This window comes from Megalobrama amblycephala, linkage group LG21 (genome assembly GCF_018812025.1).
Source record: "Megalobrama amblycephala isolate DHTTF-2021 linkage group LG21, ASM1881202v1, whole genome shotgun sequence".
Lineage (NCBI taxonomy): Eukaryota > Metazoa > Chordata > Actinopteri > Cypriniformes > Xenocyprididae > Megalobrama > Megalobrama amblycephala.
In genome coordinates this window covers 19,564,311-19,588,864 of record NC_063064.1, presented here as the reverse complement: position 1 = coordinate 19,588,864, position 24,554 = coordinate 19,564,311, and the positions used below count along the sequence as shown (strand labels likewise).

At 38.2% G+C, this 24,554-nt stretch overlaps 1 protein-coding gene across 2 annotated transcripts in view; it reads left to right on the top strand.

Moving 5' to 3' along the window:
• The window catches only part of arhgef10la (Rho guanine nucleotide exchange factor (GEF) 10-like a), a 145,983-nt gene that overhangs the window by 47,443 nt on the left and 73,986 nt on the right, over positions 1-24,554 (top strand). For both annotated transcript variants that reach the window (XM_048173226.1, XM_048173225.1), the window contains 7 exons: positions 858-935; positions 6,390-6,569; positions 9,818-9,934; positions 10,930-11,022; positions 14,171-14,341; positions 20,640-20,785; positions 21,561-21,733. In XM_048173226.1, coding sequence (XP_048029183.1) covers positions 858-935; positions 6,390-6,569; positions 9,818-9,934; positions 10,930-11,022; positions 14,171-14,341; positions 20,640-20,785; positions 21,561-21,733 — 958 coding nt within the window. The remainder of the gene's footprint in view (positions 1-857; positions 936-6,389; positions 6,570-9,817; positions 9,935-10,929; positions 11,023-14,170; positions 14,342-20,639; positions 20,786-21,560; positions 21,734-24,554) is intronic.

Sequence of the window (24,554 nt, the reverse complement as noted above, 5' to 3'; positions counted from 1 at the left end):
TATTTTGGTCGTATGTTCAGCATAAACATTTGGACTTTTTTTTTTTTTTTCATTTATTGTGGGCTTGTTCTTGTTCACTGCTTTTCTAGCTAGATCGTACCACTTTCCCTGTGATTTCATCACACATAAAGAAAGAGGGAAACATTGCATAGAATTTTTGTAAATGCATTTCTCACCACCTGCATTTTTCTGTAGTAAATTTGGTTGTAGAATGCAGTTGTCACTTCTGTAAATTACTGAACTGTGTGTACAGTTGTACACCAGTGTGTTTCTTGAATATGTTTCTTCATATGACTTAATGCCCTGCAACTGAAAAAAACATGCAAATAGAAAAAAACACCAGCAAATTAAGAAAATATCTTCATCAGTTTGACAACCCATGTTCTGCAAATACTCACAACGTTTTATTCAGTTGCAGCACGTTGAGCTCTCTCGGTCACCATAAATTTGAGTTGATAGAAGCTGTAGCTTAGATGCGGATGTAAATTTATTTTAACAAAAAACATTAACATCTCTAAAAATTGTAACAACCTAATTTTTATCTCGCAAAATCTAAATATTCTGGGGTAGCACTGTTTAGTTCCGCTTTTGCCTCGTTTTCTGTTTAATTTTTCTCAAACGCAACAGAAATGGCGGTGCTTATCGGTTTAACAAATAGAGCGACCTCTAACAAAATGTAGCCGCACCGGCAGGAAAAAAAAAGTTAGCAAAAAGCGACTATTTAGTTGCAGTCTAGTGATAAAGTGATTCATTCAAACACATTTATAATGTTACAAAATATTACTATTATAAATAGAAATAATATTTAATTTCTCTGGTGTCCTACTTACTGTAAATGTTTTTCTTCTTATCCACAGATTGTCCGACGCCATATTTTGGGCTCCATTGTGCAGAGTGAGAGGAGTTACCTGGATTCTCTTAAACGGATACTACAGGTAAAATGGATGATTTCCCATGCCGTTGTGTCTGTCACAAGAACAGGTGTGTTGGTGAAATTGAAAATTTTTTTGATAGATTCAGTAGAGTGAATTTGCAATAACGAAAAGGTTTTCATATAACAGAACATTTTGTAACCTTTGGCAAGTCTTTTTTTCTTCAGCGTACTAAGATCAAACTGGAGCTCAGTGATTTGATACTTCAAATAAATTAATAGTCAAATAAATTCAGAAGAGTAGTTAAAATGCTAAATGTCACTACTTTTATCGTGAAATGGTTTAATTCCTCTCTTGATTACACAACAAGGGCCTTGTGTTTCAACGATCTAAGAGCATGGTCTGAAGCACATGGCACGTGTGCACTTAGGTCATGTCCGAATTCACTTTGCTAGTTTAACCCCTCTGGAGTCTGAGGCTGATTTGGGACTTGGAGAAGTTTTGACATGCCCTGACATTTGTTGACATTTGTGCTTTTTTCAGTTGTTCATAAACATATAAATGACAAAAGTGTCATTACAATGTATTCAGCACAAACTAGGCTACAATAATATGTGAGGAACATGTATGTACATGTTTGTATTTTTGAAGGAATAATGTTTATGCGTGGTTATTGAAAAAACAAAAAACTTAAGTCACTGAAATAAGGCCAAAAAAAGTATATTAAATCTGTGTTCACAAGACTTCTGGCTATTGGAGGTTGTAGACTAGAGTTTTTGCTTCAGAATTATGTAAAAATTATGCTGCCTACTCCTTCATATAAAACAATATATTGATTTAGTTTTTGTAAGACACTTTTTTTCAAGAAACACAGTATGCGTGGAGGTGTGAATCATGAATAATGGGCCATTTACACCTGAGAAGACAAAAGAATCACTTAATAGTGACCTGAAATGACTTGCATATTAATGAGGCCTTTCAGTCAGGTAGGCTGTGAAAAAAACCCTCTGTAATAATGTCTCAGCTCATCATAAACAGCAATACTGTGAAATATTATTACAATTTAAAATAATGGTATTCTATTATATTCTTTAAAATATAATGTATTTGTGTGATGCAAAGTGTCTGAACAATTATGTTACCTCTATGGCATTTCATATAGGCTTTTAGCTTAAAAGCATGCACATTTGGAGAAATATTGATGGATTCTTATATATTTATGTCAATTTTCTATACTGAGAAGTAATATTTATTGTCCTTACTATGAGTGCTGGATACTGTGTTTTCAATTCATACTTGCAGCCGGAGGGCGCTCTCTGTACACCTTTAGGCCACAAATTCATATAAAGAAGAAAAGGAACTAGGAACTAACGGCATGTCTTCCAGAGATCGCTAACCATGGCTTTAACATCCAAATAAACACTTTTCAAGACAATAAATACACGATTGAGAAGATGTATACATGTATTGCCTCTGAATTTGCGTCTGAATAGCGCTGGCTCCGTGGGCGTGGCCGCATTAGCGGGTAATGAGCTGAATCACAGACTTCTGACATGGCTCTCTTTTCATACAGATTACATAAACACAGAATGTTTGTTTTCGATTTGACTTGCACGATTTAAAACCTGACATTTCAACGTTTCTTTAGACATAAGTGTCATTTTTTTTGTCATTAGTATTCATAAGTTACAGTTCATTTTCTGAGAACTATCAGATTGGACTTCGTTCAGAGGGAGAGGAGAGATCACGCATCATGTTAGTTTTCTTTATTTTACAAAAAGCATAACATTGTGTTTTTACTCTGAGTGTACACAAATAAAAGAAGACATTCTATAGTTTCAATTGATATATTACTTATGTCTCTATGACAAGAAATGACAGAGTATTTTAAGTCTGTTTTGCCGCAATGTGAAAAAAATCCTGCAAAACGCGCCGGCGCGTTTTCGGACCTCAGGGAGTTAACAACGGAAAAAATGGTCCAAAAGGGTTGTACCTAGTCTCTTAATGAGTCATGGGTGTGTTTTGGGCGTAACATGCAATAAGCCAATCAGGGTATCATCTTCCATTCCCTTTAAATGCCAGGTGCACTCCCACACAGCAGGAGACTCCTAGGCGGATCCGCATTCAAGTCGCCAAACCCGCGTGACTGTCACATTCGTTTTGGCACCGCCCAGAGGATCAGCTCCGCCTCCGGGCGCCGCCGTAAATTCTACTGTCAATCAGCGAATCCTGAGCGGACCCATGTCGGATCCGCAGACGCGCAAGCGCCTTTACTGTAATGGTTGCACGTCCTGATATTGCTGAGTTAGATGCGTTCCTGGGTCAACATATTTTGTTGATCCTGGAACAACATTCTAGTCTGAAAATTTAGTCTTAACCCTATTCCTACCCCTAAACCTAACCCTACCCATAAGTTATCCCAAAAATCAGAGGGAAATGATAGATGAATAACACTGATGTAGAAGCACCAATTCATGATTTTAAGCCTAAACTTGACATAATCTGTAAACTTGTCCCTCAAATCTGATTGGTTGATTTGAATGTTGTTCCAGGATCAACAAAAATGTTGACCCAGGAACATGTTGAACTCAGCAATATCAGGTTATGCGTAATGCACGTATCAATTTGCAGGTCCCAAATGGACCCGCTGTGGAGGTAAGGTTTTAATCGTGGATGCGGAGCGGATGCAGCGCGGAGCAGCGCCAGGTCCGCAATCCGCCTTCATTGCGGATCTGTCACTGCGCGCAAGTAGACGCCGATACAGGTCAGTTCGCGGATGCATTCCGGAAGCCGAGATACCTCCGCGGCAGATCGTTCTTTTGCTGTGAGGGCTTGCACCATGGCAGATTACTATTTATGTGGCGGAATATAGACACGCTCAACCTGGGGAGTCAGTTTAAATACATGTGTGCATTGCCACGATTGGTCAAATACACCAAAACGCCAACAATGCACCTGAACGCACCTCATTTTCAGACCAGCACGCCCATGGCCAGATGGGCGAGTGCATTTGCTATGTAAACAACGTGGGCGCTGGATGTGAAAATGATAACTGCGTCAGGCTGAAACTAGCAAAAAACACATGCGTCGCGCATGGGTATATGATAAAGCCCTAAAAATCTTTGGAAGGGTTACAAATAATGTCAGGGCTCCTTCTTAATGTGAAAGTCCATCTGTTTAAAGGCTCAAAAGATAACGCTATAAAATGTCTTTAATACTGAATTGTGTTCACATTCTTTAAATGGAAGCATGAAGGTTTGGTAGGTTTCGTAGTGTGTAGTTTCATTACACATAATTCTGATCTCAGCCAGTGGTGGAGAGAAAATCATTTGTTATCACACTCCTTTGAAGGCACAGGCAGAGTATAAAATTGAATCACAGATCAATGACAGCTTTACGCTCTATGAAATCTAGTCATTCAGGATCTATCTCCAAGCTTTGTTGTCAAATCAAAGCTCTGTCAGGTGTACTTTACAATTCCTGCTTTCTTTATAGCATGCTAGACATGGTCTAGGGTGGTTAGATCAGGTAAAGTGGCCCCAAAGTAGGGGGATGGGGGTCTGCTTAATTAAGTTTAGTAGGGCTGTTATGGGCAGAGTCAGACGAATCTTTAGAAAAAGAAATAGTCCCATTGCCTCATCCTTTGTCTTATTTTCTCTTTGTCGATAATTCATTAGCGTTGGAGACTACAGGGTAGGAAAGAAAGCAACCATGAAAAATCTATTGTGTCCACAGTCTAACTAGCAAAGTGTCTTTGCATTTAAAGATTAGCTCTTGTAGTTTATCTATGGACATCACTAGCTTGTTTTGCAATTTAAGGAAATCAAGCCTATCAGACATTTAGCTTAATTTAAATTTGAGAATGAATTTGAGAAATTAATATAGTTGACCCCTTGACACTGCACAAGCGCATCAAATACAGAAGGCAGGGGACTTCCGGTTTCAACATGAGCGGGTAGAAAGCGTTCTACAATAGCTCCACACTAAATCCAGTAGAACATCTTTTAATAACCATTTATTGTTAGGAAATGAACAAAGTTTTGATGTATAATTGATTTATCCATGTTGACAATTTAGTATATTCTTAGTTAAACATGCCAGCCAAGACTCGTAAACCAGCGGATCAGGCCACGCCCGTGCCTGCCTCCGTCTCGGACTCTGCTACAGAAGACCTACTGGCTGAAAATACTTAGGACACGGGCAAGGTAGCGATTCTTAGCGCAATCGCCTCTCTGCGCTCTGGTATCGGGGATATAATAGACTCCAAGATTGAACAACTTGTTGTCTCTATACGAGGAGAGCTCACCACGTTCCAACATGGGGTCAGCTCTGGGATTTCAGCTGAAATATAAGCAAAGTTAAAAATAAGACATTTAAAATAAATATAATTTATGTTGATGCATTCACCTTCAACTGATTTTTCCTTCAAAATTATTCTTATTATAATTGTTATTATAATAATGCATAATAAAAATAATTATAAGTATTATAAGAAATTATTATTTATTATTATTGAATGTAAATGTATAATTAAAACTGCTGTCCGTAACTTTTTTTGGTTAAAAATGATCCAAAATCAATTTTTGAGCATGTACATAACCAGCCAGTGTAAGGTAATCTCCTTACCTTAGAATGATTCACAACAGTAAGCTTGTAATAACGTTTTATAATTCGGGTGGTACTGGTGGGTTTTCCAGGAAATTTGAGCATGTGGCCGTTTGTCTTTGCATCATTGCGTCATGTCTGTTTACATAAAGAAGGAGTCCCAGCTAGTAGGCTATATCGCATGTGAGGCGGATCATTTATAGCCCTTTCTCACAGCAGCTGCAATAATTTATTAATTATCATTTTGATGGCAGATTGTATGGTATGACAAATTAACATTAGTGATTAGACTGTACAGAAATTGAATTCTACAGGTAATGCTAATACACACTAAATACACAGTCACGCAATGCTGCTGTTAACGATAACAATTTGAGAACAAAATATAACAATAATAATAATTTGCACAGTTTGACGTGATATGAGCTAAGCGATCATTAGATTTAATCACCATTGACCGAGGCACAACACGTAAAGATAATAATTCCGCAAACAACTGCAACTGCAGGTTTCAAACAGAGATGGCGACAAAGAGGCAAAATTACAGACTGCGGCTTTAAAGGGGAAAATAAATAGGGCTTGACTTGCATGATGTGAGCCACTGACTTCACTTGCTTGGGTTGCTCCCATCTCTGTCAAATACATGCATTATTTCAAAGATGTATTCATATATGCAAATTGGACATTTTGAATCTTGTATTCAAATGAATGAAATGGGCAATGCACAGTGATACATTTAGTGTGACTTTTTTTCACCTCACTGTTAAAATTAATTCAGCACATTTTAATCTTCCTCCCTTGTCAAGGTGAAGCAAGTCAGAGCTGTGAATGAATTATTCCTCCTGTATAAATATAAAAATATTTCAGTAATAACATACATAAGAAATGTCTCCATTTCCCATGATCCTTTAGGAATACCAGCGACCTCTGATGGAGGCAGAGCCTCGGATCCTCAGTGTCAGGAAAATCCGTCCCATTTTTTTCCGTCTGTGGGAGATCATGCAGTGCCACTCCATGTTCCAGATTGCCCTGGCATCTCGGGTGGCTGAATGGGACTCTTGTGAAAAGATTGGTGACCTCTTTGTTGCTTCAGTAAGTATGAAAATGCTTGAAAATGACTGACTTCAAAACTAAACTTTTGAACATTATGTCACGATTGGTCTGTGGTCTTCGAGTTTAGTTCATTTCCTGAGTCAGTCCCCATGTCTTTTGTCTCCAAAGTTACTGATTGGTTTCTGTAGTTACTAATTACGTTCATCTCATTTTGTACTGTGCATACATGGTCTGTTTTTGTTAATATTATGGTTGTCGGGGCTCAATGCTAAGGATTTTGTCTACATGCCCGGTTGGTTCAAATTTTTACTTGCCAGGCCAAAATTTTCACTGGCCCCATAACAAAAAAGTAATAAAGTAAAAGAAAAGAAAATGGGCCACTAAAATGAGCATAGTTATTGTTTTCGTTGTTTTAATACATGTATCCTTAAATACAGTTATGACACCAAAAGCTGCTAGATTAACTCATTCAAATTTTAAATATTGTTAGACAAATAAACAGTAATAAAATATGTACAAATAATCAAATTACGAGTATTAGCACAGATAAATGCGACAGAACAAACATATAAATGAAATAGTGCTTTTCAGGTTTTTCATGCAAGTTTAAACAGGAGAAAGTTTTAGAGAAATTGTAATCTAATGTAACTATATAACTAAAGAAATGTTGAAAATATAAAACGTTAAATACTGTTATTTGAAATTATTTAAAAAAATGGAAAGATACTTTAAATGTGAAATTAAACCCGCCAGGAGGTGGCAGCAAGTCACTGTTAATGAGTGAGTCATTGAATGAATCGGTTGAATATCAAACAGCTGATTCGTTCAGGAAGTGTTGAGACACAAAACAATGCTGTGGACTGTTTTTGTAGGCGAAAATGAATGAAGCAGGCGATTTGGTGTCTAAAAAAAGTCATTTAATAAAAACTTGTTAATTAAACTGTAAGTTACGTTGTATCAAATCAATATCACATTTGTAATCATGCTGATATTTGGAGAAAAACGGCGTTCTTCGTGTAATGTTGGTTAACTATATTAAATGATAGAAATATAAAAGACATATGGGGCATTTTTTAAAATATCTTTAATTCTGGGGGCATTCTAAATTCATTTTAATAAATTACGAAGTGAAAGCGTACACTCTAAATGTGTAGTACATGCTCTAGTCTAACCTACTATAGACTATGTCACGTACTGTATGTGTGCATTGAATTGGTGTGTTTTTGTTTGGTTTTTGTAAAGTGAGGGACATACTCGATAATGTTGATCATTAAATCAACAATTGCGGTATCATGTATGATATATATCGCACACCCTACAGCACTGGCCAGATTGGTCAAGTGACCGTTCTGACGCATCAGATATATCCTTCACAGCCTTGAATCACCTACAGAACTTTGAACACAATTCACAAAAATAAATTGACAGAAAATGAGTCTGTACTAAGCTTGTCTGAGTTTATTTTGAAATGTAAGACAAAAAATAATGTTTTTGGACAAATGTTATCTTTTGTTTTGCTGTAAATTAATCAACACTAAACTGCCAATAATGTCATTCACTGTATTGCATTAATAGAAAGCCAGTTAATATAAAGAATTGTAATACAAAGTATTTTTCCAAAATTAAGTTCATGCAGTGACCGCAGGGGCAGAGACATTTATGACTTGGCCATGCGCTCTTACTAGACAGTCTCATTCTAGCGTTTAATGCTGAGGAGGACACTAACCTATGAGCCTTCGAACAATTGGACTAGGAAGGACGCAGCCTTCCATTTGGGAAAGCACCTTTTGGCTCCACCTTGACCTTCCGAGCCCAGGCCTCCGCCTCCGCCTCTGCCCATCGACTCCACTGTGGCTCCTGCATGTTATCTGTTCTCCTGCGTTTCAGAGTTTTTAGTTTTGTTTGTTAAAGACTGCTAGATCCTTGCCTCAAATCTCTCCTTTGCCTTCAACAATCCGTGACAAACCGAGCATTGTGTGTTGTTATGCTTCTCTGCTGGCAAGCTGTTTCAGGTACTAACAGCGCTCAGTTTATTTCAAAAGCATAGCCAATTACTATGAGTGAGGATGGCTGTCTCTTACCAAAGTAAGCATGTTGGCACCATTGGGCTGCAGGCCGTCTAATAGACCTAATGAATGAGGTTTCTGTAGTGACCCTCCTCACAGGCAGCAACCATAAGCTGCTCTCATTATTCTTCCGTTAAAAGAGAGCATTTGGCCCCTCTGACCTGCTTTTATTGCATAGCACTATTGGTCTTTAGTCCCTGGAGCACAAAGTAGTACCATAGAGAGAACACTTACAGCTGAGGTTGCACTGCTGTGAATTGAAAAGCACAAAATAGAGCCACAAACTGCATGACATGCATCATATTGCATCGATTTGCACAATTTTTCTTTTATCGAATGCATATGCACACATTTTGGGGCAAATTTGCTAAGGTTTAACTGCAGACACAGATAGCTAATTTATGTGCATGCACTGTCTTTGTTGTTTTAGCGCCAATTTTATTATGCAGATCAGGTAATGGCACAAAAACACCCAAATCGGCTTTTTAAAATGCAGAAATTGTACTGATCTGCTGTGCATCTGGATGTATGCTTGGTTATGACATTCGTATTCACTATATTGGGTCATAAGTTGATGAATTATTTTGCTATGATCAATAGAAAATGTATACAAACATCTCTTATTAATAAAATTTAGTTTAATAGCTGTTCGTAGCACATTGCTAATAGTTTTTGCACTGAAATACCTCACGCTGCAACTGTTTCGTGAATTTGCCCTGTATGTGTGTTTGTTGATAATAACATCTTTACCCATGTGTATCATTTCCTGCCATACTTGGCGGCCCCAGAGGGAAGGTACAGTTTGACAGGGGTTAACATCTATTTGTGACTCGTTAATGTCCTCTCCAAGTCCTGCGAGCACTGCTGCTGTCAGCAGGTCTGTTCAGCTTCAATCAAAGCAGAGCGAATGGATGGCTGCCATTTTTGCCTGCTCTAAAACACCCAGCAGTAATGGACTGTCAAAGATGTTTAGGTCCCTGAGATGGCAAACAGTGCTGCTGCGCTGCATAAATACCACACTAAAATTACTGTTTACTTCCATCCCTTTGCCCTTTAATCACCTTTTAGAGTGGCCTGCCCACCACAACAGCAAAATTCAAGAGCAGTCTCAGCTCAGAATGAGGAACTATACGTATTGAGCGATGCCTAAAGCAGAAAATGAACTTAAAACCAAGTGAAATATGATTTATCTAAACGATCTTCTCTCTGCATTCCCCATAGTTCTCGAAGTCAATGGTGTTGGACGTATATAGTGATTACGTCAATAACTTCACCAATGCCATGGCCCTCATTAAGAAAGCCTGCATGTCTAAACCAGCATTTCTGGAGTTTCTCAAGGTAAGAGCTGATATTTGCTGCCAACAGCCCTAAATCACCTCTGTCTATTGCTGAGCTGTGCTGCTACATGGATTATTGACTTCTTTCCTGACACTTTTTTTTCAATTGCACTGCAAAAAATTCTATTAAGAAGTATGTTTTCTCATGTTTTTTCAAACATTTGTGAATTTCTCCTGTGGATGGTTTTAAAATTGTTGCACATACAGTGAAAGTCAATGGATTCAATGATGTTTGGATCACACTCACTTTATTTTGTCTTTCTGCAATGGCAGTTTTTTCCCACTTTTTTTTTTTTTTTTTTTTTTAAAGTATAAACAAGTTAAAAAACAGTACAGAAATTCCTTGTTTTTCTTATTAAAGATTAATTCTCCAAAAAGTTTTAATATCTAATGCAGTGTTGCTTCTCAAGTAATTTGACCTTTTTTTCAAGGAATTTTCGATATTTTAATTGAAAAATGAGTCACAAAGACTAATTAAAAACACATGAAGTCATTGAACATTAATTTTAATAGCTTCGAGGTTAGCCTGAGAGTGAGAACATCTTTCGCTTGGATCATTTCGCTTTTATTTTTTATTCAAAATATTTTGCCTTGTAAATGCGAGACTGAGGTTATCTGTTCTTTAAAGTTACATAAAGCACAAAATATGTGTGTGGTGTTATCATGGCAACACATTTTCACAGTAACTGTAATCTTTAACATCTGTAAAAGCAGCTGAACTCCACAAATACTTAGTTAACTGTGGTCTAATATCCCTGCTTTGAAACCTGCTGGAGGGTTCTCATGTACACCTACTCTCTGACAGTGTGCAGCCTAATGACTGCCATAGTCTGCTAGCAGGCACGAAAGAATCAATAGTATAATGCTAACCTCCACCCACCTCTCTGACTCCCTTGAGTGTCAAGATTCTTCCACTCTGTTTGTGGAAATGACTCTGTCTAACCTTTTCTTTTTATTTACTTTTCTCTCAATGGGCACTTGCCCTTACTTTTGCAGAAGAAGCAGGCATCCAGCATTGACCGCATAACCCTCTACGGTCTGATGGTGAAGCCTATTCAGCGTTTTCCTCAGTTCATACTCCTCCTGCAGGTCAGTATTTACCCATAAACTATTCGCACAGTGCTGTCGTTCAGAGTGCTGGAGGGGGCACACTCCTTCAAGTAACTGGAAATTAGTTGCCAAGCAAGTCTATTAGAAACTGAATGACTGGCTAAGACCATGCCAGGTCTTCTGGCAGCCTGTTGTCTCACAAGTTTATTCTCCCCTTGGCTCACAGCCATGACTCAGCATTGGGTGTGTATCATGGACTCAAAGGTCTGATTTTTAAACAGAGAACATGCATAAACCAAAAACAAGCATGCACTTTGCTTGAATACATGGGGTAATTCACTCAACTTTCTTCTGTGAAACCCAAAAGAAAAAAATGTTGAAGAATATACTTGTCACTACTTTCCATATAATATAGGATAATATATATACTTTTCAAATATTCTGAATCCATCCATTCATCCATCCATCCATCCATCCATCCATCCTCTCATGTCCTTCCTTCACTTTTGTTCATTTCTGTGGACAAGGAGCAAGTGAGGAATACAGTGCTGAACTTTCTCATGCGGGAGGAGTTGTGGCACTTCATTTCATACCTCAGTAGGCATCGATTACCTGTGAATTTTGATAGATAAGTTATAAATGTGAATAAGGATTTTTTTCTTCAATGCTCTGACTTTAGAGTAGTGTTTAATCACATATTAAACAGAACAAGATCTGATGACAGGCTGAGACCTTTCTTTTATCTGCTTTCTCTTTTTTTTAGTGGCCTAAATCAACCACAAAAAGACAGGTTTTATTTGAAACATGAAATGAGATGTTAGGCAGAATGTCTAAGCTGTCTTTTTCCATTCAGTGTGGCTGGTAATTAAAATTTATTTTAAAAGGGCCAAAATATGCACCATTAAAGTGTCATTAAAATAGCGACTTTTTAAGTAAGTTATTTTTTTTATTGATAATCCTCTGTTTTGCCACAGCTCTTATTATCTTTGCATTCACAATTATTGACTTATGTGACTTGGACATGAACCAGTAGTGCTTGACTTATGCTTCAACCAAACCAAAAACAAAACAAAACAAAACAAAACAAAACAAAACAAAACAAAACAAAACAAAACAAAACAAAACAAAAACACCCTGTGAATATAAATAAAACATTAAATTCAAGATATATTGTCTTTAAAGTCTCATTATGAGTAAATTCGTCTAGTTTTAAGTATGTTTTGATATTGTTACAGAAAATTCAAGACAAATTACTAAGAAATTAACTTTTTTGCAGTATATTATTTGAGGATTTGTTTTTATTGACTAACACAGTAACATGGTTGGTAACATGGTTACAATAAGGTTCATTTGTTAACATTAGTTAATGTATTAACTAACGTGAACTAACCATGAGCACTACATTTGTTACTGTATTTACTAATCTTCGTTAACGTTAGTTGTTCATTGCTTGTTCATGTTAGTTCACAGTGCATTAATAAATTTTAACAAGATTTTAATAATGTATTAGTAAATGTTGAAATTAACATTAACAAAGATTAATAAATGCTGTATAAGAACAATTCATTATTAGTTCATGTTAACTAAGGTAGTTAACTAATGAACATTATTGTAAAGTGTTACCACTAATATTAATATGTAGAATTATTTCCATTATTGAAAATTTTTCTGTTACCTTTACTTTTATCACATCTAAATTGTAGAGCATGGGTGTTATGAATGCAATACTGGCATTTTGTCTAGTTTAACTGGATCTGACTCAACAAAGTTGTAAATTTTATTGACGCTGGTTATTGACTGCTAATATGTAAGTTTACACCAGTGGTTCCCAAACTTTTAAGCTTGGAGTACCCCCTGAAGGGATTCCCATCCTTCTGCATACCCCCTCTCTTCCACAATATTTGCCCCTAAATTGATTTTCCAGTGCATTTTTTACCTTTCTGAATAACTTTATAAAATAAATACTGTTTTAAATAAAAAATGTTCAATAGAGAAATATGCAATGATGGTAAAACTAAGTAAAACTTTTAAAAACTCAGCAAGTCACTGTTTTTATGAGTGAGTCATCGAGTCATTCATTCAGTAATGAAGCAAGTGGCTGTGAATGAATCATTGAATCATTGATTCTTACGATTCGTTCAAAGCCGCAGAATTGTTCGCGAAACACAGACGTGTGTTGTAGTTCTGCTGTGGTTTTCGTTAGAACTATTATTTCATTGCAAAATAGAGTAAATACTGACAGTACTGTGTTTAAAATGTATATTTTGTTTTTTGACCTGTTGTATAATAATGTCACGTTTGCAGTCAAGTGGATATTTGGGAACAAGTGCGTTCTTGCTCGTTATCATCATTAAATACAAGAACTCACACAAGGTATGTTTTTGTATCGGAGAAAGTTTGAGTCTTAAATCGAAATTAATCCATTATCTGTGTATATATTTGTTCTTCTTGCGAGTAAGTGCTAAATCCCTACTGTTACAAAGGTGCATTGTCGAGAACGGCAGTAATTTAGCGCGATTTAAATAATTTAAATCATAATCATGCTGCTTGTGTGGATAGAGTCATTTTTGACTGCAAATGATGAAGTAATTTGATTAAATGTGCTGGATTTACGACATTTTGGCAGTTAGAAATACATGCTTGATTTTAATATTATTTTAAGGTAGAATTAAATGAACTACCCAGCATTTTGTTCGCGTACCGCCTTTTGTCACCTCATGTACCCCAGTTTGGCAACGACTGGTTTACACTAAACATTTTCTGAATAAGTGAGCAAAATGTTTGTGTAATTAGAAAATGTTGGGTTGTCGCCACTGTCTATGCAGTCTCCACTCTTTCTCAGAGAGAGTTTGTGAATGATTGTTGTTTCAGTACACAGTTCTGTGGTAATGATTCCCAGAGGGCTGGCATCATGCTTTTCTCTTGAACGTGACATGTACCATTTTTCTGACCCTCTTTTCTTGCTGTTGAGTGGGAGTAAAAGTACCTGCGGCTTTAAATGAATGCTAATAGTACTATAGAACATCACAATGGCTAATGTGTTTTCGCGGTAGAGGTGCAGTCAATATGCTCTGCCATTAGCTTCCTCGAATGATTATTTCTGCTTTCTTTACTTGTTCACTTGGCGTCTTTCTCCTATCCTCACTCTCCTATTGCCGTTTCATTCATTCTCTCTCTCTGTCTTTAGGACATGCTGAAGAATACTCCCACTGGCCATGTGGACAGGTTGCCCTTACAATTGGCTCTGACTGAATTGGAGACCCTTGCTGAGAAACTCAATGAGCAGAAAAGGGTGGCTGATCAGATCACTGAGACGCAGCAGCTGGCTCGCTGTGTCAGTGACCGCTTTCTCAGCAAGGTGAGAAAACAAACACACATGCGCACAGTTACTCAGCTGTGATAGCAGGATGTTGTTGCCTTGATGTAATCACACAGTATAATTCCTAATCCCAAAACCATTTCACGGTTTTATTCTGACTTCCCTTTTCTTAGACATTTTTGCAATTACTTTTCACCAGCTGGTCCCAAGGTCATTATGTTCACGCAGCTCCTTGCAGAGAGCTACAGATATGGTTCATCACATTAACTTTGGACATGTTCCACTTGCATTTGACAACCAGAAAGTGTCACAATGCTTTTTGTTTTAATTTTGTACAATGTATCAATTATTTTATCATTTGATAAAAAACTTGTATGAAATGTCTTAAGCCCAGGATACATTTTAGCAATCCTATAAGATCATTACAAATCACATTGTGCGACATGGACCTTTTAAACTTGGGTACAACAAGCATGTAGAATGTACATACAATGATGACACCTGTTGACTTATAGGCTACGATGCAAGTTTCTATAGAATAATAAAACGTCATCAGCATGTGCTAGTGGTAAACAAAAAGACCACGATTAAACACACTTTGGCAGTTGTAGTTTTTATGTGTGCTGAAAAAAAGAGGAAGGTGAAAAGATGCTGAATTTCTGACACTGTCAGAAAATGATCGTAGGCTACCGTTGGTCATAAGACTGTGACAACGGCCGTCTTTGAACCTCTCTCACTGTACGACATAGGACCACCGATTATAGCCACGATCACATGATGGCAATTTTTCGTCTGGGACAGCCAAAATCGTGCAGTGTGTCCCAGGCTTTAAGTGGCAGAATATTTTTTTGGGGCCACCGAACACTACCGTTAAAAAGTTTGGGGTCAGTATGGCTTTTTTTCTGAAAGAAATTAATACTTACATTTAGCAAGAATGCATTAAATTGATCAAAAGGGACATTAAAGACATTCTATTCATCAAATAATTAAAAAAAAAAAAAATGGTTCACAGTTTTCAAAAAAATATTAAGCAGCACAACTGTTTTCAACATTAATAATAAGAAGAAATGTTTCATGATACCAAATCAGCATATTAGAATGATTTATGAAGGATCATGTGACACTAAAGACTGGAGTAATGGGCTGCTAAAAACTCAGCTTTGCCATAACAGGAATAGATAAAATAAAAATAAAAAATGAAATGAAAAACAGTTATTGTAAATGGAAATAATATCTCTCGATATTACTGATATGAATGAAAATTTTTCAAAAACTATCCAAAAATCTTAATAAATCTCTATGAAACAAATTTCGGGAATCATAAAAGATTTAATTGTCGCACAAATTTTGCCACATTTATTATGGCAGATTCGTTGTTGATCAATTCTGCATTTTCCACAATTCTCAGCTGCCAAAGAAGAATTTGTGTGACTGTGTTTGTGTGTATGAGAGAAAGAAAGAAGGAAAGGGAGAGGTTTTCAGTTAATAATGTTGATACTAGCTTGTCTATATATTATTCATTATAAATATCTTGTTATTTAGTGGTCCCTTCACATTATAATCGTATAACTGTACCTCAGGTATGCTTTGAATAATGAAAAGTCTGGCCACGGTAGCCTGTGGGCACTTTTCTTTTCAAGGTAAAACAATGCAGATATTAGTGCAGGTCTTGCTTAGATTTGTGCGGTACCATTTCAGTTTCTTCTGTCTGCCAGAACATGACACGATTAATAACGTAGAACAACCAGGCAATGTTTTCAGTCGTGACCTAAGCCCTGATCATACATTTTGACAAAATACAATATTTATGTTGCACAATATGCCTTAACTTTTAAGCCCAAACTCACTAGTCACACGTTGTAAAGGCAATTTTAGACCTTGCTTAACTAATAATCTAAGACAACTATATGCAATTTAATAATTTGTTTCAAAGCTTACATTCTATTACACATCTAAACTTGCTGTATGCTCACAATGCCACTGTTGGTTTCCATCACCTGACAAGCAGCCTTCAAACAGCCTGCCAAGTACCTGGACATTTCAGCTGACCCTGAAAATAACCAACTCATCCCCGTTATCACCGGCCTGCATTTTTCTTCACGGAATCATCAGTGAGCAATGATGTCCATTAATGCGCTACAGCGGTGCCTGAATACATGGCAGGGGTGTTTCTCTTCAATTACCTTGCTCATATCACAGGCCAGCTGCTGCAAATCCGAACAAATGCATTTCTGAATAAGAGGAATTAGAGAGTAAATGAGACACTTAATTGGAAAGTCTAAGTTGCTTTCAGTATCTCTTGTTTGGTTCGCTTGTTTTACTTTCTCTCTTTATCTGTCTATATCGCTGTGTGTCGCGCCTTCCTCTGCTGCAGTCATTTGTCTCTCTCTCTCTCTCTTCGTCTCACTCTCTTCTTAAGTCTGCATCTCTCTTACTTTCTCCTGATGTTCAAAATCCCAGAATGCATTGCAAGCTTAGTGAAAAATGGGGAGGGTTTGAACCTGTGTCCCTATGTCTCTTTAGATCTGTTGCAAAGAGACCTGCATTGTAACGCATTATGCAAGGAGACAGCATTGTAAGACATTATAGGTGCACTCTCCATGTGAAGGGTGTTCAAATAGGTATACTGTTTTCTAAGTTACCAAAAAAGAGAAATCCCAGAATGCATTGCAAGCTTAGGAAAAAATGGGGAGGGTTTGAACCTATGTACCTAAGTGCACTGCTCTTACTGTATGTATTGTGAGTAGGGGTGTAACGATACACTCAGGTCACGATACGGTACGTATCTCGATACGGAGTTCACGATACGATACGTATCACGATATTTTGAACAAAATGAAACTGAAATTCAAACAAGATTTATTCAAAAAACATGAACAAATTTCAATAATTTTCCTTGTTGTACATACAAGATCACATTTCAATAAAATAAATAAATATAAAATTTTAATAAAAACCTTCTGTATTCAAATTAACAGTTGAATAGGGCTGTCTGTCACTGAAAAAAAATGTTAAATTTAACATGAACTCAGAATTATGAATAGGGGCCGTTCACATATCGCGTTTAAAATTGCGTGGAAGGCGCGGCCGCACCGCTTCTCCTTTCCAAAGCGCTTGCGCTCCCGTGGCATCGGTCGTTGCTATGCAACCATGAACTGAGCTCTCCAAGAGGATCAGGATGTTTCTGCAAAGGATAAATGATTTCTAGCCCTTGCATTAGTTTTACTACGAGATATATTGATGGAGATAAGATATAAAAACCACCATGAACAGCTATGATCAGCTGTTCGGCTGAGCTTTTGATGTTTTGTTACGGAAAGGCCATAGCTGATCGGTTGATTCTTGTCACACGACATACGGTGCGCTTGCGGCATTCTGAAAAGTTGAGAATTGCATGCGCGTCGCGACCGCGTTGATCCCATTATGAGCGCGCCTGCCGCACGGCTACATTTGAAAATAATAACTGACTTGCACGCGGAAAAGACGCAATATGTGAACGGCCCCACAGAACTTCTTAAAGCAAAGCATCACAAGCGTCTTTTGCTTTTCTGTGAGCACAGCTGTTGCTGTGCACTGCGCCGGTGAAAGAAAGCCACGACTTTTCTCACGCGACCATGCAAGAGACTGACATGAGAAACGTTTAAACCTGCTTGCAAGAGCAATGTGTGCCCGAAACACTTACTGAACTAGAGAGCTGATTGAGACACACCATCTACGATAAATCGTTACACCCCTAATACTTATAGTAATTTAAAAATGTGGTAGCATTGGATCTGGACAGGAAGGATAACTCTGGGAGTTGGAAGGGGTGTGTCGCGATTCTGCCTTCTCACATCGCGATACAGGTTCGTGGACCTGCGTATCACGATTTCGGTTTCATATCGCATATCGTCACAGCCCTAATTGTGAGCATGTGCACTACCTACTGTGAAGTTGCTCCACTGTGATTTCAGCTGCATTTCAGTGTGAAACAGTCAGTTCCATTACCCCATATACATGCAATGAAATATTCATCGTCTGTCTCAGACTATCTGAGTTAGTAGGCCAGTAAATATAGTATGGCGCACAGGCTAAGACAGCGTCTCCCTGTCACTCTTCAGCAAGCACATTACATACACCTCTGTCTCTTTCTCTCTCTCACACACACACACACACACACACACACACACACACACACACACACACACACACACACACACACACACACACACACACACACACACACACACACACACAAACATCCATCCAAACTTACAAACCATTGCAGTCACACTCTCAAGTCCCTGAAAAGGATATCTGTCCTTTCCCACAACATTCAGTTTACCTCTTCAGCCGTTGGGGGGCGCTCTAACTATATAAAAACACAGAGCCTGGAGCATGCCTTCTGACTGACTGAAGGTCTAATTTTTCAATGCATTTCAACAAAGGCCAAACAGTGTTGCCAATTCCCTCTAGATCCGGAGACTCATTTTGTGTGATGCGGGCTACAGAAGCAGATGCATTATTTATAAAACTACCCTCCTGACTGATCAAACACCAACACGCAATATTTATTGAGCCGCTGGACATTGGGTTTTGCTGCTGTGATGCCGCTTATATATTATTGCTGATGTAATGAGGATGAACTCTGGGACTGCCTCCTAACACAATACAAATATTTTTTCCCCCCATCTTGTTATGCATTCAGGAGAAATATAGAATGACTATACACTACATAAATGAACATAGCATGCATGTCAGGCCAGACACAGTTTGGAGCATGTCTGCCCGTTTCTTCAACCAGTTACAGGTTTGGAAATGCATAAGGGTGTGTAAATGATGACAGATTTTTCATCTTTTCAAAAGTGAACTATGCAGGATTTTCAGTTGATGTTTGTAAACAAATTCAAACTTGGCCCCTCCTCACAGGCGGAACACTGGCATTTGTGCAAGCTCTCTTTTGAACAGTTGCACACGCAGTCCAAGCAACAGGAATAGTCCACTTTTAAATACACTTTTCCTGATAAATTTACTCACCCCCATGTCATCCAAGATGTTCATGTCTTTCTGTCGTCAGTCGAAAAGAAAAGAAGGTTTTTGAGGAAAACATTCTAGGATTTTTCTCCTTACAGTGGATTTCAATGGCTACCAACAGGTTGAAGGTCAAAATTACAGTTTCAGTGCAGCTTCGAGGGCTTTAAACGATACCAGATGAGTAATAAGGGTCTTATCTAGCGAATCGATCGGTCATTTTCGAAAAAAATACAACCGTTTATGCTTTATAAACAAAATATTGCACTGAACGTACTTTCCGCTTCCGCATTCTTCATAACGCTTACGCTGAAAGTTCTACGCCTTCCCTATTCTACTTACAGAACGAACGCGGCGCCAGTTTCGTTTTTTTCCGTAACTTGAATAGGGAAGGCGTAGGACATTCAGCGTAAGCGTTATGAAGAATGCGGAAGCGGAAAGTACGTTCAAGGCGATATTTTGTTTATAAAGCATAAACGGTTGTATTTTTTTCGAAAATGACCGATCGATTCGCTAGATAAGACCCTTATTACTCATCTGGTATCGTTTAAAGCCCTCGAAGCTGCACTGAAACTGTAATTTTGACCTTCAATCTGTTGGTAGCCATTGAAATCCACTGTAAGGAGAATAATCCTGGAATGTTTTCCTCAAAAACCTTCATTTCTTTTCGACTGACGAAAGAAAGACATTAACATCTTGGATGACATGGGGGTGAGTAAATTTATCAGGAAAAGTGTATTTAAAAGTGGACTAATCCTTTAAGAAACTACCTGTGGATGATGAGTGATGAGCTATTTTGCCATTTTTTTTGTGTGTCATAAAAACAATATAATCTGTCGAGTTAAAGATAGCAGTCAATAAGGCAATAGCAACATTAGCAGTTTTTTTGTGTGTGTATTAAGACTACAAAAGCGTCCCGAGCACAGGAGTTCAAGAAGAAAATAAGAAAATACAAGCACAGGGCAGTGTCTCTGTAGACACAAACACCACCACACACTTCTAGTGGACCATAAGAAATGATTGAGAGCCATTATTTTTGTATGAGTCTATTTTTTCTTTTTTTATAGTGCACATTCAAATTTATATAGTTTGTGGATGTAAGTCCGCACTTCTCAATCCTATTTCAAAGATTTGGTTTTATTTCCCCAACCTTTTCTACTTCAAATGTACTGCTGTGTTTCCAATCTTTTGTGCTGCCTTTCTGTGAACTTTCAAGTATCTTGTACGCCACACTGTGGCCTCAAAAGTAAGTGTGTAGCCGTGTAATTGGTAGCCTCTATTTTGTAAGACTTGCGTGTAATCAGTGTCTCCCCTGTCATTTCTTCAGCTGCTGAACTCTGAACAGAGCTCTTTGATCCTTTGCGAGACGCTGATTGAGACGGTGTACGGCGAAAGAGGACAAGTCCTCAAGTCTAAGGAGCGAAAAGTCTTTCTCTTCGGTGACATGCTCATCTGTGCCAACATCAACGTCAAGTATGTGTTCAGGACAAGGTCGATTGACTTCTCTTTGTCCCTCAGTCCCCCCCTTAAGGCCACACTGACGGATTGCCACTCATCAGCCGATCTAAATACAGACTTCTGAGTCTCCAGTAGCATTACTGTGACGTTGCCCCAATATGCCACAGTCATTGTGAGGGGGTTAGCCGCTAATGGCTAAGGCACAGGACAGAATTGGGCACAGTCAAATGGGCCTTCATTATCTGGGAACAAATAGCAGGGTGTTTAGCTTCAGCGACAGGAATTATCCCCATAGATCACAGGCATAAAGGCGCTCCTCTGTTCCACTCAAATAGATTATCTATGACAGCTCCATTGATCACATCTCAGCAGTGCAAAAGGTAAACAGCTAAGTGAAAAAGCTTGCACTGATACTGAATCTCAAAGCTCTTGAGCTAGTCTTTACACTGCAGCATGTTATTATAAAATCTGTTTTAATAAAACGTGGCTCGACATGCTCATTTAGAAGATCTTAACGAGGTGATGGTGATTTCACATTACACCAAAACATGAATAAAACAACCCCCCCAACAATTGGAGGTCCAGACTTCCACAATATAATCACAGTTGATCTGTAAAAAATATTTTTTAAAGTTGTAAATAAAATGAGCATTGGAGTATCTTTTACAAGATCACATCCAAATGAATCCCACACCAAATGTTTTTTTTGTGTGTGATCAAGTCAGGGTCCTTCTTTCTATGACTATGCAAATACATTTTGACATGTTGTTGTTGTTCTTGTCACCACCAGGGGGCCCCCTGACATCAGCAGTCTGGTTCCAGTAGGTCCCAAGTACACCCTGAAATGGAGTGCCCCCTTGCAGCAGGTTCAGGTAGTTGAAGTGGGTCAAGAGGGCTCCCAAACCAAGGACACTCTTTATCAACTTGGAGGCGTCAAGCGTTCGGGCGGCTCTTCGGGATCGGGTAATGGCAATGCTGTTGGCTCTGCTACTTTCTAAGCAATCAGATAACATGCACCCTTGATGTGAGTCTCTGAGACATTTTGAAATAATTGTCCGTTTCTTGTGAGAAATGCACCTTTTTATGGCCTCTGCAGATGAGTGTATCTCAGGCGAGGTAGATAAGAACAACAGAGGCACAGCCTAAGCAATCTTATTTCACTGTTTGATAGACCACAAACATATTCCGTGTGCTGTCATCAGTCTTGGCGCATTATTTCCACCTCCAGTTCCAATCAGAGAGAGCAAGTTCAGGAGATTGGCATCAGGGCTGAACACTCTTACAAAACATTATTGTGTTTTGAATTTGAAGACGAGGAGGAGGAAGAGAGCAATTGTGGGGCACCAAGATAAATATGCTGACAGAGCTCCAGGTACAAAGTGTTATCAGGATGTACAGGTTCTGGCTGTTTAAGCCTTTTGCTTTCTGAGCTGAAATATTAATGGTGTTGTCTCTGGAACACCCATGTTGGATTGTGCACACAGGGGAGCAAGGAAATTAGATGACAGAAGATGTTTAATGCTGGGGCCTAGCAGACAGCTCGCGGGCAGGAGTCTTCAGAAGATCTCTTATGCCCCCCATACCTCATTTCTCTCTGAAATCGTTATAAAATAGCATTCTGACCAATTTCTCTGCCTCAGTTCTCTTCATGCTTCTTTATAACTCAGCAGTAGCCTCCCATCTACTTTCAATTTCTCATTCTCATCATTTTCTGTATCCTTCAATTTAAATTTCAAAATTCTGGCATGATTGTTCGACATGAAGTGTTGCCAAATAATCAATACAAGAAATAAAAATAGTGACAGGGAAAAATAAAATAAATATAGTATAAAGATATAGCATAGGATACATTTTATTTATGCGCCCCTATGCTTTTTCGAATATTTCGTTTCGGTACCTCACATGTCTCTCTCTCTTTTACTCTATTCAATGACCTGTTTGCGCTGTTAGCACACACTTTTGGTTAAGTTTAATCTTAACCACTTTAATCACTATTTTCCAGACACTCTTGTCGTAGTCTGGTCTGCTGTGTCTGAATGTGTCCATATTCAGCTATTAATAGCAGCACATAGACACACAACCCTGTTTTGCCTGGCCCCGCATCACATCTTTCCTCCCCTGTGATGTCACTCCATGGGGCTCCTCGCCCAAATCAGATCCCATGCTCCCCCAGCGTACCTCAAAATGGACTCATTTTTCATCTCCTGCAGGCCCCAGTGCCCTAATTTATTGATGGAATAGGCCAGCATTCTAGAAAAGCAAGGCCTCTGCTGCTGCCAGTATGAAGCAGTATAAAACGGTAGCATACGGCAAATCTTAGAGCCCCTTGTGAGCCTTGAGATGAGGCTCTGCCCACAAACGAGGATGTTATGCACAGATGCTTAATTTCCAGTTGTGGTCAGAATTATTGGCACCCTTGGTAAATATGATCAAAGATGACTGTAAAAATAAATCTGCATTGTTTATCCTTTTGATCTGTAATTTATAAAATTAGCAAAAATCTAACCTTTCATTAAAGGAAAATAATTGAAAGTGGGGGGAAAATCACATTATGAAATAAATGTTTTTCTCCAAAATACGTCGGCTACAATTATTGGCACCCTTTCATTCAAAACTTTTTGCAACTTCCTTTTCCCAACGTAACAGCTCTGAGTCTTCATATATAATGCCTGATGAGTTTGGAGAACACCTGACAAGAGTTCAGAGACCATTCCTTCATACAGAATCTCTCCAGATCCTTCAGATTCCCAACTCCATGTTGGTGCTTCTTCTCTTCAGTTCACTCCACTCATTTTCTTTAGGGTTCAGGTCAGGAAACTGGGACGACCATGGCAGAAGCTTCATTTTGTACTCAGTGACACATTTTTGTGTTGGTTTTGATGTTTGTTTTGTATCATTGTCCTGATGGAAGATCCAACCACAGCCCATTATTGGATTTCTAGCAGAAGAAATGGGCTTTTTTTTAATCTGTTGGTATTTGCTAGAATCCATGATACCATGTATCTGAACAGATGAATAGATGTCCAGGACCTCCATCAGAAAAATAGGCCCACAACATTAAAGATCCAGCAGTATATTTAACCGTGGGCATGGGGTACTTTTTATCTATGTGTGCACCAAACCCATCTGGTGAGTTTGCTGCCTTTTTTTTTTTATTTTTTTATTTTTTTTAAGTTTCATCTGACCATAGAAGCCGGTCCCGTTTGTCGTTCCAGTCTTGTCTGACAACTGAATATGCTGGAGATTGTTTCTGGATGAGAGCAGGATTTTTTTTTTATTTCAAATAATTTATTCTGCTCAAATATTTCTAGACTTCTGATATTTTGACAAATATGGTCATCTACAGCAAGTAATAATAATAACATACCTGCAAACTAGTCGCCGTTTTGAATCAAAATATGTCATTTATTTGAATTGCGTAGATCCAAAGAGTTTTTTTTTTTTTTTTTTTTTTTCTGGGGGTGGGGGTTGTCAGGGTGAGTTTACAGGCACAATAAAGTGAAAATTGGCTACTTTCCCATAGACTGGAGTGAGACCATAAATGTCTCTTGAGCTGTTGTGATCTTTTTTGGCGCTCTGTGGTGTGACTGACACAAGCGCTTCAGTTCAAACTGAGGCAGAGCGCACGTGAACTGATAATCTCTTCCACTTTACAACACGAAAAAACATGAATGGATGTAGGATGAATGAATACCGAAGGTATGTTGAAAGATCCAGTACAACTTACTGAAACCCGTATCATGTCATATGTAACGTTAATCGATCAATCATTGTTTCAACCACG